The sequence below is a fragment of the Phascolarctos cinereus genome, unplaced genomic scaffold (assembly GCF_003287225.1).
Source record: "Phascolarctos cinereus isolate Bilbo 61053 unplaced genomic scaffold, phaCin_HiC Scaffold_2;HRSCAF=192, whole genome shotgun sequence".
Lineage (NCBI taxonomy): Eukaryota > Metazoa > Chordata > Mammalia > Diprotodontia > Phascolarctidae > Phascolarctos > Phascolarctos cinereus.
Window position 1 is genome coordinate 203,257,524 of NW_027555625.1, and position 21,692 is coordinate 203,279,215.

Sequence of the window (21,692 nt, forward strand, 5' to 3'; positions counted from 1 at the left end):
TGAATCAATCTATTTATTAAACCCCTATCACTGTGCTAAGGGATACAAATATAATAAATGAAACAATCTCTAATTTAAGAACTTTGCACTCCAATGGGAAAGACAACAAAAAATATATGTAACTATATACAGAATGAATACAGAAAGAATAAAGAGGAATATAAAGTAGCTAAATATAAGATCGTTTAAGAGGAAGGGCACCAGCAGGTGAAGTGACTAAGAAAGGCTGCATGTAAAAGCAAGTAGTGTATAAGCTGTGACAAAGGAAAAGGATTCTACGAGGGAATGATGAGAAGGGGGAAGTCCTCCAGAAAGAAGGATAGCCAGTGCAAAGGCATGGAAAGAGGAGATGGAGTGCTGTACATAAGAAACAGATAAAAGGATGGTTTGGCTGGACCACAAGTAGAATGGGAATGAGAGTAAAGTAAGGCTGGAAAGACAGGTTGAGGCAAGTTGGTAAGGCCTTTAAAAACTAAACAGCATTTGCTTTTGATTCTAGAAGAAGAAAAAAGCCAGTAGGTTTTTTTTAATTATTTTGAATTCAAACACCAAATAAACATTTCCATATAAAGAATGTTCTAGAAGAGACCTTGAGTATCCATTTCCTACCACTTTTTTAAAAGTATGTAATAAATTCTGCACATTACTTTCATAAGTTCTGTGCTTGCCTGTGTTTCCCTTTGAACTTTCCTGTTCTCTTCTGTGCATTTTCTAAAAGTTCTCTCTTTTTTTGGCATCAGTATTTCTAACTCTACCTCCTCCTCCTCTGCTAAATAAAAAGCTAAAAAAGCAAAATAAAAACCTAATAACAAATAAGTAGTCAAACAAAATAAATCTACACAGTGGCTGTGTCCAAAAATGCATGTCTCTTTCTGACCTTTAATCCATCACTCTGGTCAAGAGGTAGGTAAAATGTTTCACTAAAGGTCCTCAGGAGACCTGGTTGGTCATTGCACTGATAAGAGTTCTTTAGTTTTTTCAAACTAAAGCGTTTTAATTTTTAGTTCTTTTTGTTTTTCTTTATAGTATTGTTGTCCTTATAAGAAACCATTCTGTATCTCCTCACTTTGCATCAATTCATACAATTCAGGGTTTCTGCCATCATCTTTTCTATAATTTCTTACAGCATAGTAATATTCCATTACACTCATATACCACAATATCTTCTCATTAATGGGCACCCTCTTTAGATTCTATTTCTTTTCATTTTTTATTTTGATTCTAGGGGTTTTTTTAGATTTTTTCTTTTAAATTTAGATTCCAATTCTTTTTTTTTCCTTTAATCTACAGTTCAAGATCAGGAAGTTTGTTTTGCTAAGGACTGTTCTCTCCATGGTATTATACTTCCTCTTGACAATCTTCCATACCCTGTTGACTTTGATATATTTATACACCAAACAGGTTTGTTGGTTTTGGGGGTTTTTTTATGTGTGCATGCATATGTGTGTGCTCAATCCTCCTTTGTCCAGTTCTGTATGCTCTCCTCACCTCTTCTCGCCCATGCTTGCATATATTCTTATTCTCATATGCTCACCTTTGCATAATAAATTATAATTGATTATATGTTTTTACCTTTTGGAATATTGCATTCCAAGACGTCTCATTTAAAGTATAAGCTACCAGGCCTTTTATAATCACTGGTACCTGAGCTGCTTCTTCCTGGTTGCTTGCAGTATTTTTAATTTGATCTAGATTTTGGTTGTGATGTTCCTAGGACTTTTCTTTAAGCATACCTTTCAGGAAGTAATCAGTGGATAAAAACATGATAGACAGATAGATAGACAGACAGACACAGACAGACAGATAGATAGACAGACAGATAAGATAGATAGATAGATGGATGGATGGATGGATGGATGGATGGATGGATGGATGGATGGATTTTTTTTTAACTTTGCCCTCCGGTTCTCACGGATCTAGACAGTTTTAATTTATAAATTCTTGTGCTGGGGTTTCTTGAGTACAGGAATGACAGAAATACTCAAGTGCAGATGTATACTCAAGGAAGATCTCTTTGGCAGCAGCATGTAGAATGGACTGGAGCAGGGAGACCAGAGTGGAGGACATTGCAGTAATCTTGGCAAGAGATGATAAAGGTGTGAAGTAAGGAGGTAGCTCTGTGAGGAGAGAGAAGGATATGGTAGAGGTAGAAATGGCAAGATTGGAAAATTGACTGGATACATGGGATGAAGAGTTGAGGATAATACCAATGTTGACATCAGGCAGTCTAACTCCAAATTCCATGTTCATTCCATAGCTCTCATGTCACTCCAATCCATCCTCCACTTAGCCGTCAAAGGGATCTTGCTAAAGTGCTGGGATCTTCCTACCCAATAAACTCTAAGGACTCCCTATTAGCTTTAGGATAAAATATAAAATCCTCTCTTTGGCTTTTAAAGCCTCTCACAGTCTGACTCCTTCCTACTTTCCCAGTCTTCTTACACTTTTATTCCCCTCCACATGCTCTTTAATTCAATAACACTGGCTTTCTCACCATTCCTTACATGTGCTGGAATGCTCTCCCTCCTCACTTCTGCCTCTTGGCTTCCTTCCAGACTCAGTTTCAAATACCATTTTCTGTAAAAGGCTTTTCCTGGTACCCCTGTTCTCTCCTTCCTCCACAATTAATGTTTTCCCTCAGGGACCACCTCTCATTTACACTGTACATATCTTGCATGTACCGTTTTTTACATGTTGTCTTCCCCATTAAAATGTGAACTCCTGAGACCAAGACCTCTGTTTTTGCTTTTCTTTGTATCTCTAGTACTTAGCACAGTATCTAGCACATAAGAAGCACTTAGTAAATGCCTGTTGAATGGACTATGTAGATATGTATCACAGAAGAGTGCTACCGAACCTAACAGTATTTGATAACACTATGCACTCATTGATAGTTGAATCCTATTGCAAATTTTTTATGATAGCAGTGGTGGGATAAACCAAGAGATATGCCTGTAAATCAGATGATCAAGACTACTAGCAAAACACAGGGTTATCAGCAATTTTTCTGTCAATCTCAGTGACAAGACTTTACACTGACTAGATGAATCTCTCAAGTCTTACTATCTGTTCTAACATACTTAGTTTTTACATAACACAGTGGCAGAAGACACGGACACTTGTATAACAATCTCACATCATGTAAAAAACCCATTTCCCCCTCTCTGCTTTAGAAAGGGCTCTCTTGTCAAAGTCTCTTAGGTCAGTTATGATACAGCAACAATACCTGCTTGCCTGATACCCTGCCTCATAACCCTACCTTAGTGATGTGCTCTTGGTACAATTTTAAGTAGCAGCAGAAAATTCTGGAAACAGTTTCAAATTCCAAGGGTGGTCTCACATCTGAACCCCTCTCCTGTACCTATGACTACTGAAGTTAAAGCTAAAGGGATCTTTGCCATCTAACTAAACTCCTCAATACAGAAAGGTGCAGTGGACTAGGAAAGAGAACCAGAATTTGAATCCTGATATATTCCTCATGTCATGTTTTGTATTACAAATTGTGAGCCAGAATTAGAACCCAGGTTCTGACACAATTCTTTCATTTACCATGTTTTCATTACAATGTTTATATTATAGTTATTTGTATATGTCTCTTCTCTCTATGCCATACTATAAACCTGACGAAAGCAGGAAACATACCTTGTTTATTTTTTATCTCCCTAAACAACTAGGACAATTGCTAGGCAAACAGTGAGTGTTTAATAAATGTTTGCTGAATTTGCTGAATCAAATGAAAGTTACATTATTCTCTTTTTATCTGATCTACTTATAGAGCATGGGAGAGAGAAAATAAAAGGAAGACAATTATACTTAAAGTACCAGAACACATATCTTTAGCAATAAATACACCCACATATATGGACAACTAACTGGTAGCTTGTATGTATTTTAAAATAAATTATTTTGGCCATCAGCTTTGTGTAGCACATAAGAGGATTAAAAAGTCGAAGATTAAAAAGTAATTTCATATAGATATGAAGGAAGCTAAGATTAATGAGGTCTATTAACACTGAGCCACATAGCAGGAATGTAATTAAACATTCAGTCCAAGTCATGCATTGTGTGTAACTGGCTAGTGTGCTTTATCTCAAAGCTGGAAACCAAAATTTCCTTGACAAAAAAAAAAAATAGAAAGGAAATCCAAAAGTACCAATAAAATCTAGAAAGGCAAAAACTCAGATCAAGGTAAAGCAAATACTTAAAACACACACACACAAGATACCTGATCGTTATCACAATATTCAGAAGCATTCGTCCTAAAGTCTCTGTAGTTAGTTACTAAGACCTATAAAAACCTTTGGTATTTAAACATGTTTTATGGCAGTGGAAACAACTAATAGTTTCAAACTCAGAGGAAAACGAAGGCTACAGTAAGATAAAGCACATGATGACTATGCTTCAAATACTGCCACAAATAAGAGTGATGTCAATGCAACTTCCAAGAGCCTTCAGCCATAATTAAAGAAGAAAAAGTCATAGGGACTAAATATGTCTTTGCTCAATGATAGGAAATATCTCACAACTAAAGAGAAGCTTCCTGATCAAAAGACAGCTCCCCAACCTGTCTCCACTGGCTTTGCTTCTTAACACCGCATCTCACAAGAGAACACAGCCACACCTTCAAACCACAGAAGAGACTAATCTGATTACATGAGAGAATTCTGACTAGATTGAGCTAGATTTATTTTTTCAATGAAGCATGAGTTAATGACAACCGTATATGGAAGTAAAGATATATGCTGATTGGCTATCAGTCTAAGTTAGGGAATGTCAAGGCCAAAACCAATTATAAATGTGAAAGATAAACAATTTCATAAAGCCTAAAGAATGCCAGAAGTTACTAACAAATAGAAACAAAAAGGCTTCTTTTCAAACCACTAAGAGGAAAGTTAATTTAGGGGGAGATACAATGACCTTCAGAGAAACAAAGAGCAAAACAAATAACAACAACAACAAAAAATAATTCTTCCAGGATCAAAAGGTACTCAGCACCTGTAGTCAACACAGAACCCTTCTATGGTCTAGTCTCTTATGATCAGATATTATGAGAGTATCAAGTCTCCCTTTGAAGCATCTGGCACTGGCCACTGTCTCATACAATTTACTGGTAGACAGTCTACAAGTAAATACCACTGCCAGAGGGGGAAAAAGGTGGGAAGTCTCTCATGTTTGCTTTTACCTTTTTTTAATATCATGCTTAGAAACCATGTCAATATGCACCAATGTATTTAGCTTATTAAACAGATCCTCATGAAGAACACAAGCAATTTAATACTAAAAAATACAGCTCCTAAATTGCAGGCATAGTGTGTTCCAAATGTGCAAATGTTATCTGGAACTCATAATGAATTTTTTTCCATAGAAATAATGTAAGTGGTATCTAAGTTCCAAGTCAGCCCACTAAAGCCTATGTATCGCATAAGGTACACGAATGAATGTAAGAATAATAGTACTAGCTTGAGCTGTGGGTCTAAAGAATGGCAGAAGAGGGTGAAGATGTTCATGTTCCCTCTTCTGTAAGTCCACAACTAAGCCTAGGCAAAAATTTTGACATAGATAAAGTTTGTATTGGCACTCTCTCCCTTGTCATTTTGCACCTCTCTCCAGCTTCTTTGTACATAACTCTCTAGCTTCACAATTCTCCCACAAAGCTCTAAGGGGCCCACTTTAGTCAACCTTAATTCCTGTTTGGCCTACAATCACAAAGGTGAGAAAGGACCTTAAAACTCATATATTCCAATCAGCTACCTAATGAAAGAATCAGAAATTCTTCTACAATATTCTCAATGGTCATTCAATCTCTGCCTGAAAACTTCAAATAACAGGGAAGTCACTACTTCAAGCAATTCTATTTTCAGAAAGGGCTAACTGTGAAGCTCTTTTATTGAGTTGAAATCTGCCTCTCGAAAGTTTCTTCTTACATCCTTGTTTTTCCCTCTGAAGCTTTGCAGAATAAACCTAATCCCTCTACCCCACGACAATTAGATATTATTGGGGGACAGCTATCATTTCCCCCCAAAATAACTAATCACAAACCTTGCCTTGCCCTCATAAAGTTCTCTATGCTATTTAGTCGGTTCTTGAAAATTTATAAGTGATTCAACTATTTATTCATAATTTATACATTTATAAGTGATATCAACTAATATTGATTCAACTAAGTTATATTAATAGGTCAAATGTGGATGCTTCAAAGTCCCTTAACCCTTTGAGGGAAAGGTGGGAGAAGTAGGGGAGAGGTAAAAGCTTTCCATTTGAAAAAGTTTATAAACCCAAATTAATTTCCAGAAGCATAAAAACAGACATCACCAAAAAAAAATTAAATTTGTAGGAAAATATTTCTGAGGCATTACCATGATATTGTCAAGAAAGAGCACTGGACTTGAAGTCAGAAGAACTGGGCTTAAGTCCCAGCTCTGCTGCTTAATAGGCATTTATTTAACCCTGGGCAAGTCACTTCAAATTACTGAACCTCAGCTCATCCATCTGTAAAATGAGTTAATAATATGTGTATTACCTGACTCACAAATCTGTGAAGGAGACACTTTGACTCTTACTTTACTAAGAAAATGGAAGCTCTCCAGCTTGAACCTTATCTTTTCCTATTGTTGTACACTTCAAAATCTCTCTACAACATCCTACAATCTCTTCTGCTCTAGGCTCTAAGGAAAAGGCCCCATCTATGTACAAATGCCAACTCCACTCTGCCACTTTTATCCTTAATCATATGCCTGTCTCCTATGGGAAATCATCCCTTTGATAATCTATTCAACCTCCCAAATTTTCAGTCTCTCCTTATCCACTTTCAATCTCTTCTTTCCTGCTGTCCACGAATGTGACTAGGTTTTGGTCATCTCTGGCTTGCCCTCTTGCCGTCTCTAGTGACTGCCCTCTGTCTCTCTCTCCTCTCTTTCATCACCAAACTTCTAGAAAAAGTAATTTGTATTCCAATCTCTTTCTGTTCTCGTTCACTTGTTAACAGCATAAAATCTGGTTTCCATTAAGCACACCTCTTGATCGAAGCTGCTCTCTCCAAAGTTACCAACTATTTCCTAATTGTTAGTTTAATGGCATCTTCTCAGTCCATAACCTTCTCTACCTGTTTGCCAATTTTGGCACAGATGTCCACCTCCTCCCTTGGCTTTTATGACAACGTGCTTTCCCAATTCTCCTCTTGCACCTCTAACTACATCCTTAGCTGGAGCATTATCTAAAGCCCATATTCCAATGTGAGTGTCTACTACGCTCTATTCTGGGACCTTGCCACACTCCAACAAAGTTCCTTGGTGATCCCCTCAGCTCTCAAGGTTTTCAATTATCTCTATGCAGAGTGACTCTCAAATCACATATCCAGGACTTCTATCTCTCCAGAGCTAGACATCTCTGAATGTTCCAAAAGAAAGTTTATTTTCTTCCCTCAAAACTGACATCTCTCCAAACTTTCCTATTTCTACTGAAAGTACTAATAGCTTTCTACTCACCAAGGATCTTATCCTCAGAATCCAGCTATTCACTTTTACTCTGCCAACCTCAGATCCAATTAGTTGGTAAATCTTGTCACTTCTACTTCCTTAATATCTCTCATTCATCCTAGTCTTTTCTTTGATATGAACATTAGCCTAGTTCAAAACCTCATCTTGTCTCATTTATGACTATTAGAAGTAGACTTAGCCTCTAGTTTCTACTTTCTCCAATTCAGCCTCCACATTTAGTTGCCAAAATAATCTTCCCACCACAGAAGCCTAACCATATCATTTGCTCAAAAATTATCAGTGGCGTTCTATAGCCTCTAGGAAAAAATACTAAAGCCGCAGCTTGGCATGTGACTACTTCTCCAAATCTACCTACATTATTTACTCCCTTTTATGTGCTAAGTATACCAGTTAAATAGGTCTACTTTCGCCTTGATTTCAGTTTGCATGCCAAATTCCAGCTCTGTGCCTTTCATGGACTGTCCTCCATGACTATGATGGACTCCCTTCTAATCTCAGTCCTCAGAATTTCTAAATTCCTTCAAGGCTGAGCTTATGTACAATCTTATGTATAATCTTCCTAGTTATAAGTGCTCTCCTCCTCCTAAAATTATCATGAATTTACTTATTCATTTATTTGTCTGTAACTTCAGTAGAATATAAGCTTCTTGAAGGCAGGGACTATTTCATTTTGGCTTTGTACCCTCATTGTCTAGTACCCTTAATGTTGACTAAATTGAATTATAAGCTTCAGGAGGTCCACGACTGTTTTATCTAAACTTTATATTTCCTGTAATGTCTAAGACAATTCTCTCCATCTTGTAGGCACTTAAGTGCTTAAGTAATGAATCCATGAACTGTGCAAGACTCTAGGGCAGAGAAAAATGGTGAAGGAGGAAAGAATATACTTGCTTCACAAAAAAACTGAACACATAATCATTAAGAATTGTAAAAGAAGGGGCAGCTAGGTGGCACAGTGGTTAGAGCACCAGCCCTGAAGTCAGGAGGATCTGAATTCAAATCCAGCCTCAGACATATAACACTAGCTGTATGACCCTGGGCAAGTCACTTAACCCCACTGCCTAGCCAAAAAAAAAAAAAAGAATTGTAAAAGAAGAGGTGAGTGGGGAATGTGATTTTACCGAAATAAAGAAAACAAAATATAAATAAGTGAAGCTCAAAGCAGTCATTAAAAGGCCCTTTCCTAGTATATTTATAGATGTTACAAAATAAGTTCCTTGGTCATTATTAGCCTTTTTCTTTTTTCTATAATCAACTTGTGAAAACTTAATGTAGAAACCATACTATATTCATATCATCAAGCAAGAATGTGCTTTGCAAATGAGAAATGTCTTTTTAAAAATATTCATTTCCATCAAAGTTAACTTAGAAAAATTAAAATCAACATACAAGCTGCACTTAATGCAAAGTTTTGATACACTTAAAAAATGATTTTCAAAAAAAAAGAATGATTTTCATTAAAATCAAAAGGTCTTAAGAGATATCTGCGTTGAAATGCCAATACTTAGAACATTCTCCTTGCCTAGGAGCATATCATAAAGTTGATTCTGTTCTGTATGTCTACTGAACTGATACAGACATTTCACAAAAAGAATCAAGGGCTGGTAGAGCTATGACCCATTGGGTCCTTCCCAAATTCTTAAACCTCCAAGGCTAATCCATGAGAAAGTTTATGGGAAGTAAGATTTTCTGGTTGGGTACTTCTGGATATTAGGAGGCCCCAACTGTATAGAATGAACAGCTTATCCCTCAGTATAACCAAGCAGCTCCTCAATGAATACAAATAGCTTTAAAATCCAGTGTTCTTACATATTTAGTGTCATTCTATAATCACATAAAATCACCCTGGTTACCTTAAAAATCCTGATTCACCATAACACGGATATCTACCAACATCCTATAATAACTTACTACTAATAGCCACGATAAGTGAGTCAGAGGTAAGAATACTCTTTTCTGAATCATCTATACCACTTCCTCCTCTTGGTTTTTTCCCACAATTTATCACACAAGTATTAGTCTGACCCAGAAAAATCTGTCTACCCAATGAAACTAGATAAACTTGAAGGCCAACATATACAATGGAACAAACATTTGATATATCACCTGAATCTGGATAAAGACAGACATCATTAATATCATGTTCAGGTTCCAAGGAAGTAAATATTTTCCCCTGTAAAAGAAACAGAAAAATGAACTACTGAAATAAATTTAAATTTATTTTAACAAACAAGAGAACCTAGGTAAATCAATTCAAAGTGACACTATGTAATAATATTTTTTAAAAGCAAAAAATATGTATTATTTACAAAACTTAAATTAACTGGTACTTAATAAGTGTCTGATAATTAAATGTGTTCCTTAACCAGTTCAAAAAGGAAGAAAATCAAATTACCAAAAGAAAAAAAATGAACAAGGCAAAAATCACAAGATCGTTTTTTAAAATTATCTGAACCTACTATACACAATTATGTGCTAGCAAAAGAAAGAATTTTTTAAAAATTACCTACAAAAATACAAAATAACATGCAAATTAACAAAATGTGAACTTGAAATCTTAAATGATCCAATCTCAGAAAATGAAATCAAACAAGTCATAAAGGAACTACTAAAGAAAGAGTCATGGGGAAAGATAAAGAGAGGGATTAACAAAGAAAAATAGAAAAGTAAAATGCTCATATACAGTTTATGTGTTGGTCCGAAAGGAATTAGGTATTTACAAATACCCCCCAAAAGTCAAATAAAACTTATTTCAACAATTTAAACAAGGGCTATCATGAAGCCCCTTCCAGCTTTTACATTTGTCATTTAAAATTAAACGAAGACTCTGGGACGTAGCAAAATGGGTAACTTTGATTACATTAAATTGAGAAGTTTTTGCACAAAGCCAATGCAGCTAGAATTAGAAGGAAGGCAGAAAACTGGGAAAGAATTTTTACAATTGGGGGGCAGGTAGGTGGCTCAGTGGATAGAGCTCCAGCCTTGGAGTCAGGAGGAGCTGAGTTCAAATCTCACCTCAGACACATAACACTTCCTAGCTGTGCGACTCTGGGCAAGTCACTTAACCCCGACTGCCACACCAAAAAACAGCAAAAACAAAAAAAAAAGAATTTTTACAATTAGTCTCTCTGATAAGGGCCTCATTTCTAAAATATATAGAGAATTAAGTCAAATTTATAAGAATACAAGTCATTCCCCAATTGATAAATGGTCAAAGGATAAAATAGGCAGTTCTCAGATGAAGAAATTAAAGCCATCTATAGTCATATGAAAAAATGCTCTAAATCACTATTGATTAGAGAAATGCAAAGCAAAACAACTCTGAGGTACTACACCACACCTATCAGATTGGCTAACATGACAAAACAGGACAATGATAAATTTGGGAGAAGATGTGTGAAAATTGGAACACTAATGCATTGTTGGTGGAGTTGTGAAATGATTCAACCATTCTGGAGAGCAATTTGGAACTATACACAAAGAGCTATAAAAATGTGCATACCCTTTGACCCACCAACAGCACTTCTAGGGCTATATCCCAAAGAGATCATACGAATGGGACAATGGCCCACATGCACAAAAATATTTATAGCAGCTCTTTTTGTGGTGGCAAAGAATTGGAAATTGACAGGATGCCCATCAATTGGGAAATGGCTGAACAAGTTGTAGTATATGAATGTAATGGAATACTATCGGGCTATAAAGAAATGATGAACAGGCTGACCCTCAGAAAAACCTGGAAAGACTTGTATGATCTGATCCTGAGTGAAGTGAGCAGAACCAAGAGAATGCTGTACATAATAACAGCCACATTGTGCGATGACTAATATTGATAAACTTAGCCCTTCCCAGCAATACAAGGATCTAAGACATCTCCAAAGGCCTTGTGATGGAAATTGCTATCCACATCCAAAGAAAGAACTATGGAGTTGAACACAGATCGAAACATAGAATTTGCTATTTTTTTTTTCTTCTGCTGAGTTTTGTTTCCTCTTTCTGATGGTTCCTCCCATTGGTTCTAATTCTTACTTACAACATCACTAATGTAAAAATATGTTTAATAGGAATGTATATGTATAGCCTATATCAGATTGTGCACCGTCTTGGGAAGGGTGGTAGGGAGGAATGGGGAGAAAAACATTAAACTCAAAAGCACATGGAAGTGATTGTTGATAAATCAAAATAAATTAATTTTAAAAAAAGACTGCAAAAAGAAGAGATTTACTTCTCAGCACTATTTGAGGGGATAGGGGAGAAATCAGAGAAAGCTTCCCAAAGGACATAGTACTTGGACGAAGCCTTGGAAGATGAGAAACGTATCTTAAGCCCAGGTAAACAGGAGAATGATGACAATATCACCAGGCACACAAAACCCACTAGAAATAGGTTCTAAAGGAAAAACAGTGAGATGATAAAGGAAAAATAAACTGAATGATATATCTTTTCCCTCATCATAAAGCCCTGCCATGAAAACGGAGAAGGGGAACTAAGCTAGCCAACAGAGCAAAAGCAATATTTTCTTAATTCCAAGAAAGAAGACAGAAATAAGAAACAATTCCCAAGGTTCTTTTGAATAAAAGTTTCTGAATTTAGAACTAATTTAATTCAGACAAGTCTCCTAAGCAGCTTCCACTGTACATATTTTTTAATCCCATTTAAAAGACCAAGATACTCCTCCTGTCCTCCCACAAAGCACCTCTTCCTAGAAAAAGAAAATGAAAATAGGAATTGGAGAAAAAGAAAAAAAAAAGCTTAGTTTTTATGGACTTATTGAGTTTTCCCAAGTTTATGATACAAAAGAAGAATATAAGGTTAAAAAGGATGATCATGGAAAGATATTCTGAACACACAGCGTTCATAAAGATGAAAGAGAACTTCAGGGTCTAAAAACTACTTTAGGGGATTCAAGAATAGTCTCTTTAATGGATATCCCATGGGCTCTTCACTCACCTAAACATTTTTAAACTTTATGCTCACTTTTCAAAATGAAAAACTACACTCAACAGCAAGTAAAAAGCAAAGAGTAATGACTCTACTAACTAAACAGACCTTATCTATAGTGTAGTAGTTGACTTCCTACTAGAGCTTTCTAAACTGTCTCTTGACAAGTCCTAAGAAATCAATACCTTTTCAAAATGGTATCAAAAGAGGCAAATGAAGGAATGAAAATTCAACACTATAATACTTACTGTGTCTTTGTTCCACATTTTGATGATTCGAGAGTCTGCAGATAAAATTAAATCTAACGAATTCTGGAACTGGATTGATTTAATAGCTAGACCATACTGGTGATCCTTAACCAATAATGGGTTACTAGAGCGAAGATCATACAACAAAACCTTCAAGAAAAAGGGGAAAAAAAGTTAAAGTTATCTGTGCTGTGAAAAACTAGAATAACCAAAACAACAACAAAGGAAACTGAAAGTATTTTAGATTTTGAACAGGATGGCACTTGCCTAATTATTTTACTATTAATACTCTATTCAGCAAAATGTCCAACAAATAAATTAAGCCAAAAAGAAAATCTTTCCAGAGTGATTAAAAATAGGTCTTTTGTGCTTTGTCCACCAATGACTGGTATTCTGTAATAAATGCCGGACTTCACCTTACCATTAAAAAGTTTCTTACATTTGGGAAGTACCTGAATGTTGAAAAGAAAACCCTGGCATAATGAAGAAACTAATTTGCTTCACCCAAATAAGCATGTGTGCTAAGAAAAAAAAATCAATAAACTACATGACATCTGTGTCTTAAATGAATGAAAAGACTCCTACAAACAACCTAAAATAGAAAAATGAAAAACATAAGAAAAAGGAGTAAAGAGCCAAGTAATTATTAATTAGCCAGGCCCTAGAATAAGTCAAGCTACTTCAGTTGAGCCCTGAATTTAGCTCTGAGTTTCCTGGCTGCAAAAGTACAAAGAAAAACATACTGTGTTTTGTAGATTTCACAATATTCATTGCATAATTTTTTTTTAAATCCAGATTCACCAGGACAGATGTACTTTTTCCTAATAACTGAGATGGAGGAGGAATTTATCATAAGAGTAAATGGACCTTAAGTAGAATCATAAAGATTATCTTCAAAGTGATTTTGTAAACACAAATATTCAAATGGATGTTTCTTATCATTGACTCCCCTATGAAAGCAGCTTCGGAGAAGTGGACAGACATTAGATTTACAGTCTGAGGACCTTGGTTCAAATTCTGCTCTTCTATTTACAACTTATGTGACCAAATACAAATCGCTGAATTTCTCTCTGCATCTTCATCTATAAAAATGAAGAAGGTAGATAAAATAATTTGAAGGATCCTATCATTGCTAAATATGTAAGCCTATGGAAAACTGAAACTACAGCATCAAATATTAACTCAGTGGAGTAATTCCTATAAAGCTGAGATAATGATTATAGTTTTCTAGTGACTAAGTTAATACAGAAAAGGTTTTAAAAGAATAGTTAATATATCCATTAGGTTGGATCTCTCAACCACCAGATCTCAAATAATATTTAGCAATACTACTCATGAACCCTGAAACATAAATTATCATATTTGTGAGCAACCTAACAGATGGCATCCCCCACATACTATGCACAAAGACTGGATAAACTGCAGTTTCAATTCACAACATATTTACCTGCCCTGTAGATGTTCCAACTGCCATGTTCAAAGCACCATTAAATTTCAGGGCTGAGATTGTAGGCAAACTGTCTATTCTGAAAGACATAATGTATGCTCCATTTATACAATGGCCAAGAATCCTCCAAAATAACTGGTATATTAACATCTCAAAAGAACCTCTGAGCAACACTACGAGACTTACAAATCCAATGTGGGTGGGTGTGTGTGGGATTTAATATTTTACTACCAACTCCAGCCAAATCCAGCTTCTCTTTAATGGTTGTTTAATTCAAAGGCTACAAAAGAAACTGCCCAAATTATTAAGAAGAAATATTTTTAGACTCCAACACGTAAAACAATAAATAGGGAAGTTCTCTTTTTGTAAAAGGAGGATATTATAGGACCTAGAGCTAGAAAGGACCTCAGAGATCATCTAGTCTAACCATATAATTCAGGTTGCTGAAGAAACTGAGACCTAGAGAGGAAAAGTGATTTGACTCAAGGTTACACACAGGCATGAAGTAGCAAAGTAAAGATCTGAATCCAGGTCCTATTATCACAACTTGGGTGCTTTTCCCCTATACCTCACAAATTGAACCAGATAATCTCTCAAATCTCTTCTAGCATCATAATTCTAAGATTCAAAGTGAGAAAGAAATAACCTGTAATTTTTTTAAAACAGTAACAAAAAAGGAAAACAAAATAAAATTAATTGAGCTTTATTAAGACATAAGTTCAAAGGTAATTGGCAAAAAAAACTAGGAGCTACAGTATTATAACATCAATGAAAAAAATCTTAAACCATACAATATATTACATATATTGTACGTGTGTGTATAAAAACTATACAATATTTATGAGTTAAAGTATTAACTAGATATACAATCATCCATGTAGACATGCACATACTTTTTATAAACATGAGCTACTGAAAACTGATTTTTAAAAAATCCTTAGTAGTGGCATAAATGGCATATTAGGAGAAAGTAATTTAGTTAATTTAATTTTTTTTTTCTTTCTGGACCTCTCAAAATTACCTTCTAAATGAGACTGTCTTAAATGCAATCAATAAACATTTATTAAGTACCTACTATATACCAGGTACTTACTAAGCACTTGGGATACCCAAGAGGGAAAAGACAGTTCCTGCCCTCAAAGAGTTTCCAATCATTTGGAGAAGACAATATGCAAATATATACAAATAAGCTATATCGGATATGTATAAGCTATTTATCCTATATAGCTTATGTAAACAAGCTATTTATCCTATGCATTACAGGGTAAATAGGAAATAAATTAACAGAAGGAAGGCACTAGAATTAAGAGGAGTTAGGAATGGCTTTTAGTAGAAGATGGCATTTTAGTTGGGACTTATAGGAAGCCAGGGAAGTCGGTATACAAAAGTTAACAGGGAGAGTGTTCCAGGCACGGAGGACAGCTACGGAAAATGCCTCCCATTGAAAGATGGAGAGTCTTGTTCATAGAATAGCCAGAATGCCAGCATCACTGGATCAAAGAGTATGTGGCAGGGAGTAAGGTGTGAGAAGACTGGAGAGACAGGAGGAGGCTATGGTTATGATGTGTTTTGAATGCCAAACAGAGCATTTTGTATTTGATACTGATAGCAATAGGAAGCCACTGGAGTTTATTGAGTAGGAGGGTGACATGACTGGACCTGGACTTTAGGAAAATCACTTTGGCGAGGAAAAAACTATGGAGTTTGAACGCAGATTGAAACATACTATTTGCTATTTTTTTCTTCTGCTTTGTTTTGTTTCCTCTTTCTGGTAGTTCCTCCTATTGGCTCTATTTGTAAGCAACATCACTAATGTGAAAATATGTTTAATAGGAATGTGTATATATACATATATAGCCTATATCAGATTGTGAACTATCCTGGGGAGGGGGAGAAAAATTTAAAACTCAAAAGCTTATGGAATTGTTTGTTGATAAATCAAAATAAATTTTTAAAAAAATCACTTTGGTGGCCGAAGAGATGATGAAATGAGTGTGGAGAGACTTGAGGTAAGTAGACCCATCAGCAGGCTATTGCAATAGCCCAGGCATGAGGCAATGGAGGTCTAAACTAGTGCAGTGGTAGTGTCAGAGGAAAGAAGGGAAATTATTAGGGAGATATTGCAAAGGTGAAAAACCGACAAGCCTTGAAAAAAGCTTGGATATGGGGAATGAGAGTAAAAGAGGTTCATGATGACTCCTAGTCTGGGAGCCTGAGGGTCTGGGAGGATGGTGTTGCCCTCAACAATAATAGAGAAGGGGGAAGCACGGGGAGGGCAGGAGATGAAGGTGTTAGGGGAAAAGATGGTAAGTTCTGTTTCCAGCTTATTGACTTTTAAGCTGTTTAATGGACATCCAGTTCAAAATGTCTGAAAGGCAGTTTGAGATGCAAGATTAGAAGTCAGCAGAGGGTATGAAGTAGAACAAGTAGATTTGAAAATCATTAGCATAGAGATGGTAATTAAGTGCATGGGAGCTCATGAAATCACCAAGTTATATACAGAGCAAAGACAAGAGGGTCCAGGACAGAACCCTAAGGGACATCTATGGTTATAAGACATGCTCTAGATGAGGGTCTGGCAAAGGAAAATGAGCAGTGATCAGATAGGTAGGAGGAGAAAAAGGAGAGTGTATTATCTCAGAAACCTGGAGAGAAGGTATTATCGAGAAGATGATAGCAGTGTCAAAGGCTGCAGAGAGGTCAAGGAGAATAAGGATTGAGAAAAGGGCATTGAATTTGCTAACTGAGAGATTATTGGTAACTTTGTAGAGAGCAGTTATAGGGGAATGACAAGAATGGAAACTAGTTTATAAGGGGTTAAGAAGAGAGTGAGAGGAAAGAAAGTGGTGGCATCTATTATAGACAGCCTTTGATTTAAGATGATAGTGGGGTTAGAAGGATCAAGTAAGGGTTTTTTCAGAATGGTAGAGACATGGGCAAATTTGTAGGCAGTTGGGAACGAGCTAGTAGAGATGGAGAGGCTAAAAATAAGTGGGGATGACAGAGAGGACAATCTGTTAGAGGAGATGATAGCAGAAGCCTGAATGACAGAAGATAAAAAGGAAGAGAGAACAGGGACTCAATTTCTTCTTTAAAATGTGAGGTAAAGTTCTCAGCTGAGAAGGTGGGAGAAAGAGGAGCCATGGGAGGTTTGAGGGATGAAAAGGTCTGGAAGAGCCCAAGTGGAGAATGGGATAGTGAATTAATAAGGAAGATAGAGCAGGAATGTCTACCAGAAGTAATGACTTCCTTGAGATTACGTAACAAATTTGTACTGAACCTAGTGAGAACAGTTGTTGCATGATTTCCTTTACCTTCATTCACAACACATGTGTAAGACAGAAGATGACAAATGGTGGGAGTGATCCAAGAATGAGGCTTGGCAGGGTATAATCAATCAGTAATTAGGGTCTGGCACGGATCTACTAACTGCTAATCAACCATTGCTAGTAAAGGAAGGAGAAAAAAATTTTCTAGATTATAAAATCTGGGGGCTCCTAAGCCTTAAAGATTACGGCTAAATGCAGTTAGGATTAAAAGTAGCTTAAACAGGGGCAGCTAAATGGTGCAGTGGATAGAGCACTAGCCCTGGAGGCAGGAGGACCTGAGTTCAAATATAGCCTCAGACACATAATAATTCCTAGCTGTGTGACTCTGGGCAAGTCACTAAACCCGAACTGCCTCACTGAAAAAAAAAAAACAACAAACAAAAAGTAGCTTAAACAAATGTTTATAGAAATACAGACCTAAATAACTGCAAAAATATTAATTGCTCCTGGGTAGCATGAATCAAAATAATAAAAAAGACAATAAATGTAAAAAAATTTACTTATTCAATGCTAAACTAAATAAGCTATCAAAGGATTACTTTATAGAACTAGGAAAAAAAATAATGAAATTCATGTAAAAGAAAAAGAAAGTCAAAAATCTGAAAAGAAATGATGAAAAGAAACGAGAATAAAGGGGATCTAAACAGTGCCAGATCTCAAAATATACTAAAAAGCATTCAGAAATTTCCAGTCTAGGAGCAGTTAGGTGGTATAGTGGATAGAGCACTGACCCTGGAGTCAGGAGGACCTGAGTTTGAATCTGGCCTCAGACCCTTGACACTAGCTGTGGGACCCGGGCAAGTCACTTAACCCCAATTGCCTCACAAAAACAAACCAAAAAAAATGCTTCTTGGGGGCAGCTAAGTGGTGCAGTGGATGGAGCACTGGCCCTGGATTCAGAAGGACCTGAGTTCAAATCTGGCCTCAGACACATAACACTTACTAGCTGTGTGACCCTGGGCAAGTCACTTAACCCCACTGCCTAACTAAAAACAAACAAACAAAAAAAGAAAGAAAGAAAGAAAGAAATTTCCAGTGCTACATGATAGAGTGAGGAAGAAACTTCTTGGAGCCCTCCCAAATTCCCCTCCAAATAACCTTGAAAAATATCTCAGAACCAATTTAGGAGTGGAGAAACAGCACAATAGGAAAGGTCTGTCTCTCTGGAGTGGGAGAAAAGCCCGGTAAACAAACAGCAGCAGGCCACACCCCAGGCAAGTAACACAAGACAATCATAAAAAAAGAAGAGTCAACAGCTTTGTAAAAGAAATACAAAAAAATGGAAAAAGATATACAAAAAAATTCATTGAAGAAAATAACTCCTTAAAAAACAGAACTGGCAAAATGGAAAAGGAGGTACAAAAGCTCACTGAAGAAAATTCCTTAAAAATTAGAGTTGGGCAAGTGGAAGCTAATGATTCCATGAAACAAGAAACAATAAAAAAAAATCAAAAAAAAGAAAAAAATGTGAAATTTCTCATTGGGAAAAAACTTACCTGGAAAATAAATCTAGGAGAGATGATTTAGGAATTACTGGATTACCTGAAAGCCATGAGTTTAAAAAAAAAAGGAGCTTGGACATCTTATTTCAAGAAACTATTTAAGGAGTACTGCCCTGATATCTTAGAACCAGAGGGCAAAACAGAAATTGAAAGAATTCACCAATCACCACCTGAAAGATCCCAAAATAAAAACTCAGAGCAATATCATAACCAAATTCCAGAGCTCCCAGGTCAAGAACATAATGCAGGCAGCCAGAAAGAAACAATTCAAATACTGTGGAGCCACATTCAGGATTACATATGATTTAGCAGTTTCTATATTAAAGAACCAGAGGGCTTGGATCTGATATCCCAGAAAGCAAAGAAGTTAGGATTACAACCAAGAATCAGCAATCCAGCAAATGGAGCATAGTCCTTCAGGGGAAAAAGAAAATGGATATTTAATGAAATAGAGGACTTTCAAGTGTTCCTAATTAAAAGACCAGAGCTGAATAAAAAATCTGATCTTCAAATATAAGACTCAAGACAAACATAAAAAGTAAAAAAAGAAACAAAAAAGAGAAAACATAAGAGTGTATAAGGTTAATCTGTTCCCATTTCTACATGGTAAGATGATTTTTCTAATTCTTAAGAACTTTATCATTATAAGGGCAATTAGAAAGAGAATACATAGACAAAGGGTGTGGGTATGAGATGACTGTGATGGGATGATATTCAAAAATACAAAATTAAGGAGGGAGAAAGAAGATTGCACTGCGAGTAAAGGGAAAAGGAAGACAGAATAGAGCAAACTATCTCACATAAAAGGTATAAAAGAGCTATTACAGTGAAAGGGAAACTATAGGGGTGGAGGGTGGGGGAGGCAATATTTGAACCTTACTCTCAATGGAACTGGCTCAGAGGGAATAACATACAAAGGCAGCTGGATAAAGAAACCTATCTTATCCTATACAGAAATAAAATTGGATAGGGATAAGAGAATGAGTGGAGGGGGGGACTGATAGAAGGGAGGACACACTGTGGAAGGCTGTGATCTAAAGTGAAATACTTGTGAAGAGAGACTGGCTAAAAGGTAAGAGAGAGAAAAGGATAACAAGGGAAAAATAGGAAGGAGGTAAATATACAGTTAGTTATCATAACTGTAAATGTGAAAGGGATGAACTCATCTATAAAATGAAAGTTGATGGCAGAATAGATTAAAAACCAGAATCTTACAATATGCTGTTTACAAGAAACACATTTGAAGGACAGAAGATACACACAGAATAAAGGTAACGGGATGGGGTAGAATTTATTACACTTCAGCTAAAGTCAAAAAAAAAAAAGCAGGGGTAGAAATTATGATCTCAGACCAAAAGCAAAAATGGATCTAATTAAGAGATAAAGAAACTATACCTCACTAAAAGGTACCATAAACAATGATTCTGCTTATTTCATTCTTTATCAGTTTATAAAAGGTTTCAAAATCATTAATTTTTTTTAATACTGATGTTATGGTATACATTATTCTGGTTCTGTTCACTTCACTCCACATCAGTTCACACAAGGATTTCTCTATTTCTTCATAGCTTCAGCACAATAATATTCCATCACATTTATATGCTACAGCTTATTCTACCATTCCTCAACTGTTGCATATCCTCTTTGTTTCAGTTTCTTGCTACCACAAAAAGAAATGCTACAAATATTTTTGTACATATAGGACCCTTTTCTTTTATCCCTTTTGAGTATGGGCATAGCCTAAATATAGCTAAAATGAAAGGGAATTCACGGTTTATGAACAGAAATATATTTAGAAACATATATTTTTGGATATAATTCCAAATAGTTTTCCAAAATGGTTATACCTATTGACAGATACACAAATGTTGAAAGGGCAGTGGGAAAACAAGCACAATGATGTGAACTGGTCTGAAAACCTAGATAACAATTTGAAATTATGCAAGAAAAGTTACTAAATTATCCATAGCTATTGACACAGAAATTCATCCACTAGGCCTATATCAAAAGAAGCAAAAGTGAGAGTGAGTGAGAGAGAGTGAGAGTGAGAGTGTGTGAGAGAGAGTTTATGTATTTGTGTGTATATATATATATATATATATGTATTTGTGTGTATATATATATGCATATGACTAATATTTATCACATATTATATACACATATACAGTAAAGGTAAAGACTAATTAATAAAGAGAGAAATTTAAACTTGCACAATAAATCATATAAGGGAACAAGGAAAACTTCTCATCCTAGAAGCAGTGATAACAATTCACATTTCTATAACATTTTCAAGTTTTTAAAGTGCTTTTTCTCACAATCCTGGGGAACAGGTATGTGAATATTTCTACACCCCTTTTGAAAAAGGGGAAACTGAGATTCAGAAAGATTAAATCACTTGCCTACAGTCACACAGTGAATAACTGAATTAGATACTTTGACCATAAGAAAAAAATATTCAAAATTATGAAAAGTGAGTGTAAGAGGGGAGAGATGGGGGGGGGGTTGTGTGAGCTCAAGCCAATACCACAGGATTATTGAATGTGAAGTACAAATAAATGAAGACACTTAGGGTGGGCCAGGCAAAAGTTTCAAAAAATGGGAGAAAAAAGATTCAAACATTGCTAAGAGTCTAAGGTAACTTATAGCAGTTATGTACTTTACAATTTGTTTTTTTAATAGCTGAAACCAAAAAGATGAGTCCTGCTTTCCAGCTTCCCCTAAATTAGTTT

At 35.8% G+C, this 21,692-nt stretch overlaps 1 protein-coding gene across 1 annotated transcript in view; it reads right to left on the reverse strand.

Annotated features, from left to right (window-relative positions):
• Positions 1 to 21,692, reverse strand: part of NOL10 (nucleolar protein 10) — a 110,021-nt gene that overhangs the window by 63,179 nt on the left and 25,150 nt on the right. The window contains exons 10-12 of the mRNA XM_020992678.2: positions 14,133 to 14,211; positions 12,686 to 12,835; positions 9,603 to 9,669 (exon numbers count right to left, since the gene is read on the reverse strand). Of these exons, the coding sequence (XP_020848337.1) occupies positions 9,603 to 9,669; positions 12,686 to 12,835; positions 14,133 to 14,211 (296 nt within the window). The remainder of the gene's footprint in view (positions 1 to 9,602; positions 9,670 to 12,685; positions 12,836 to 14,132; positions 14,212 to 21,692) is intronic.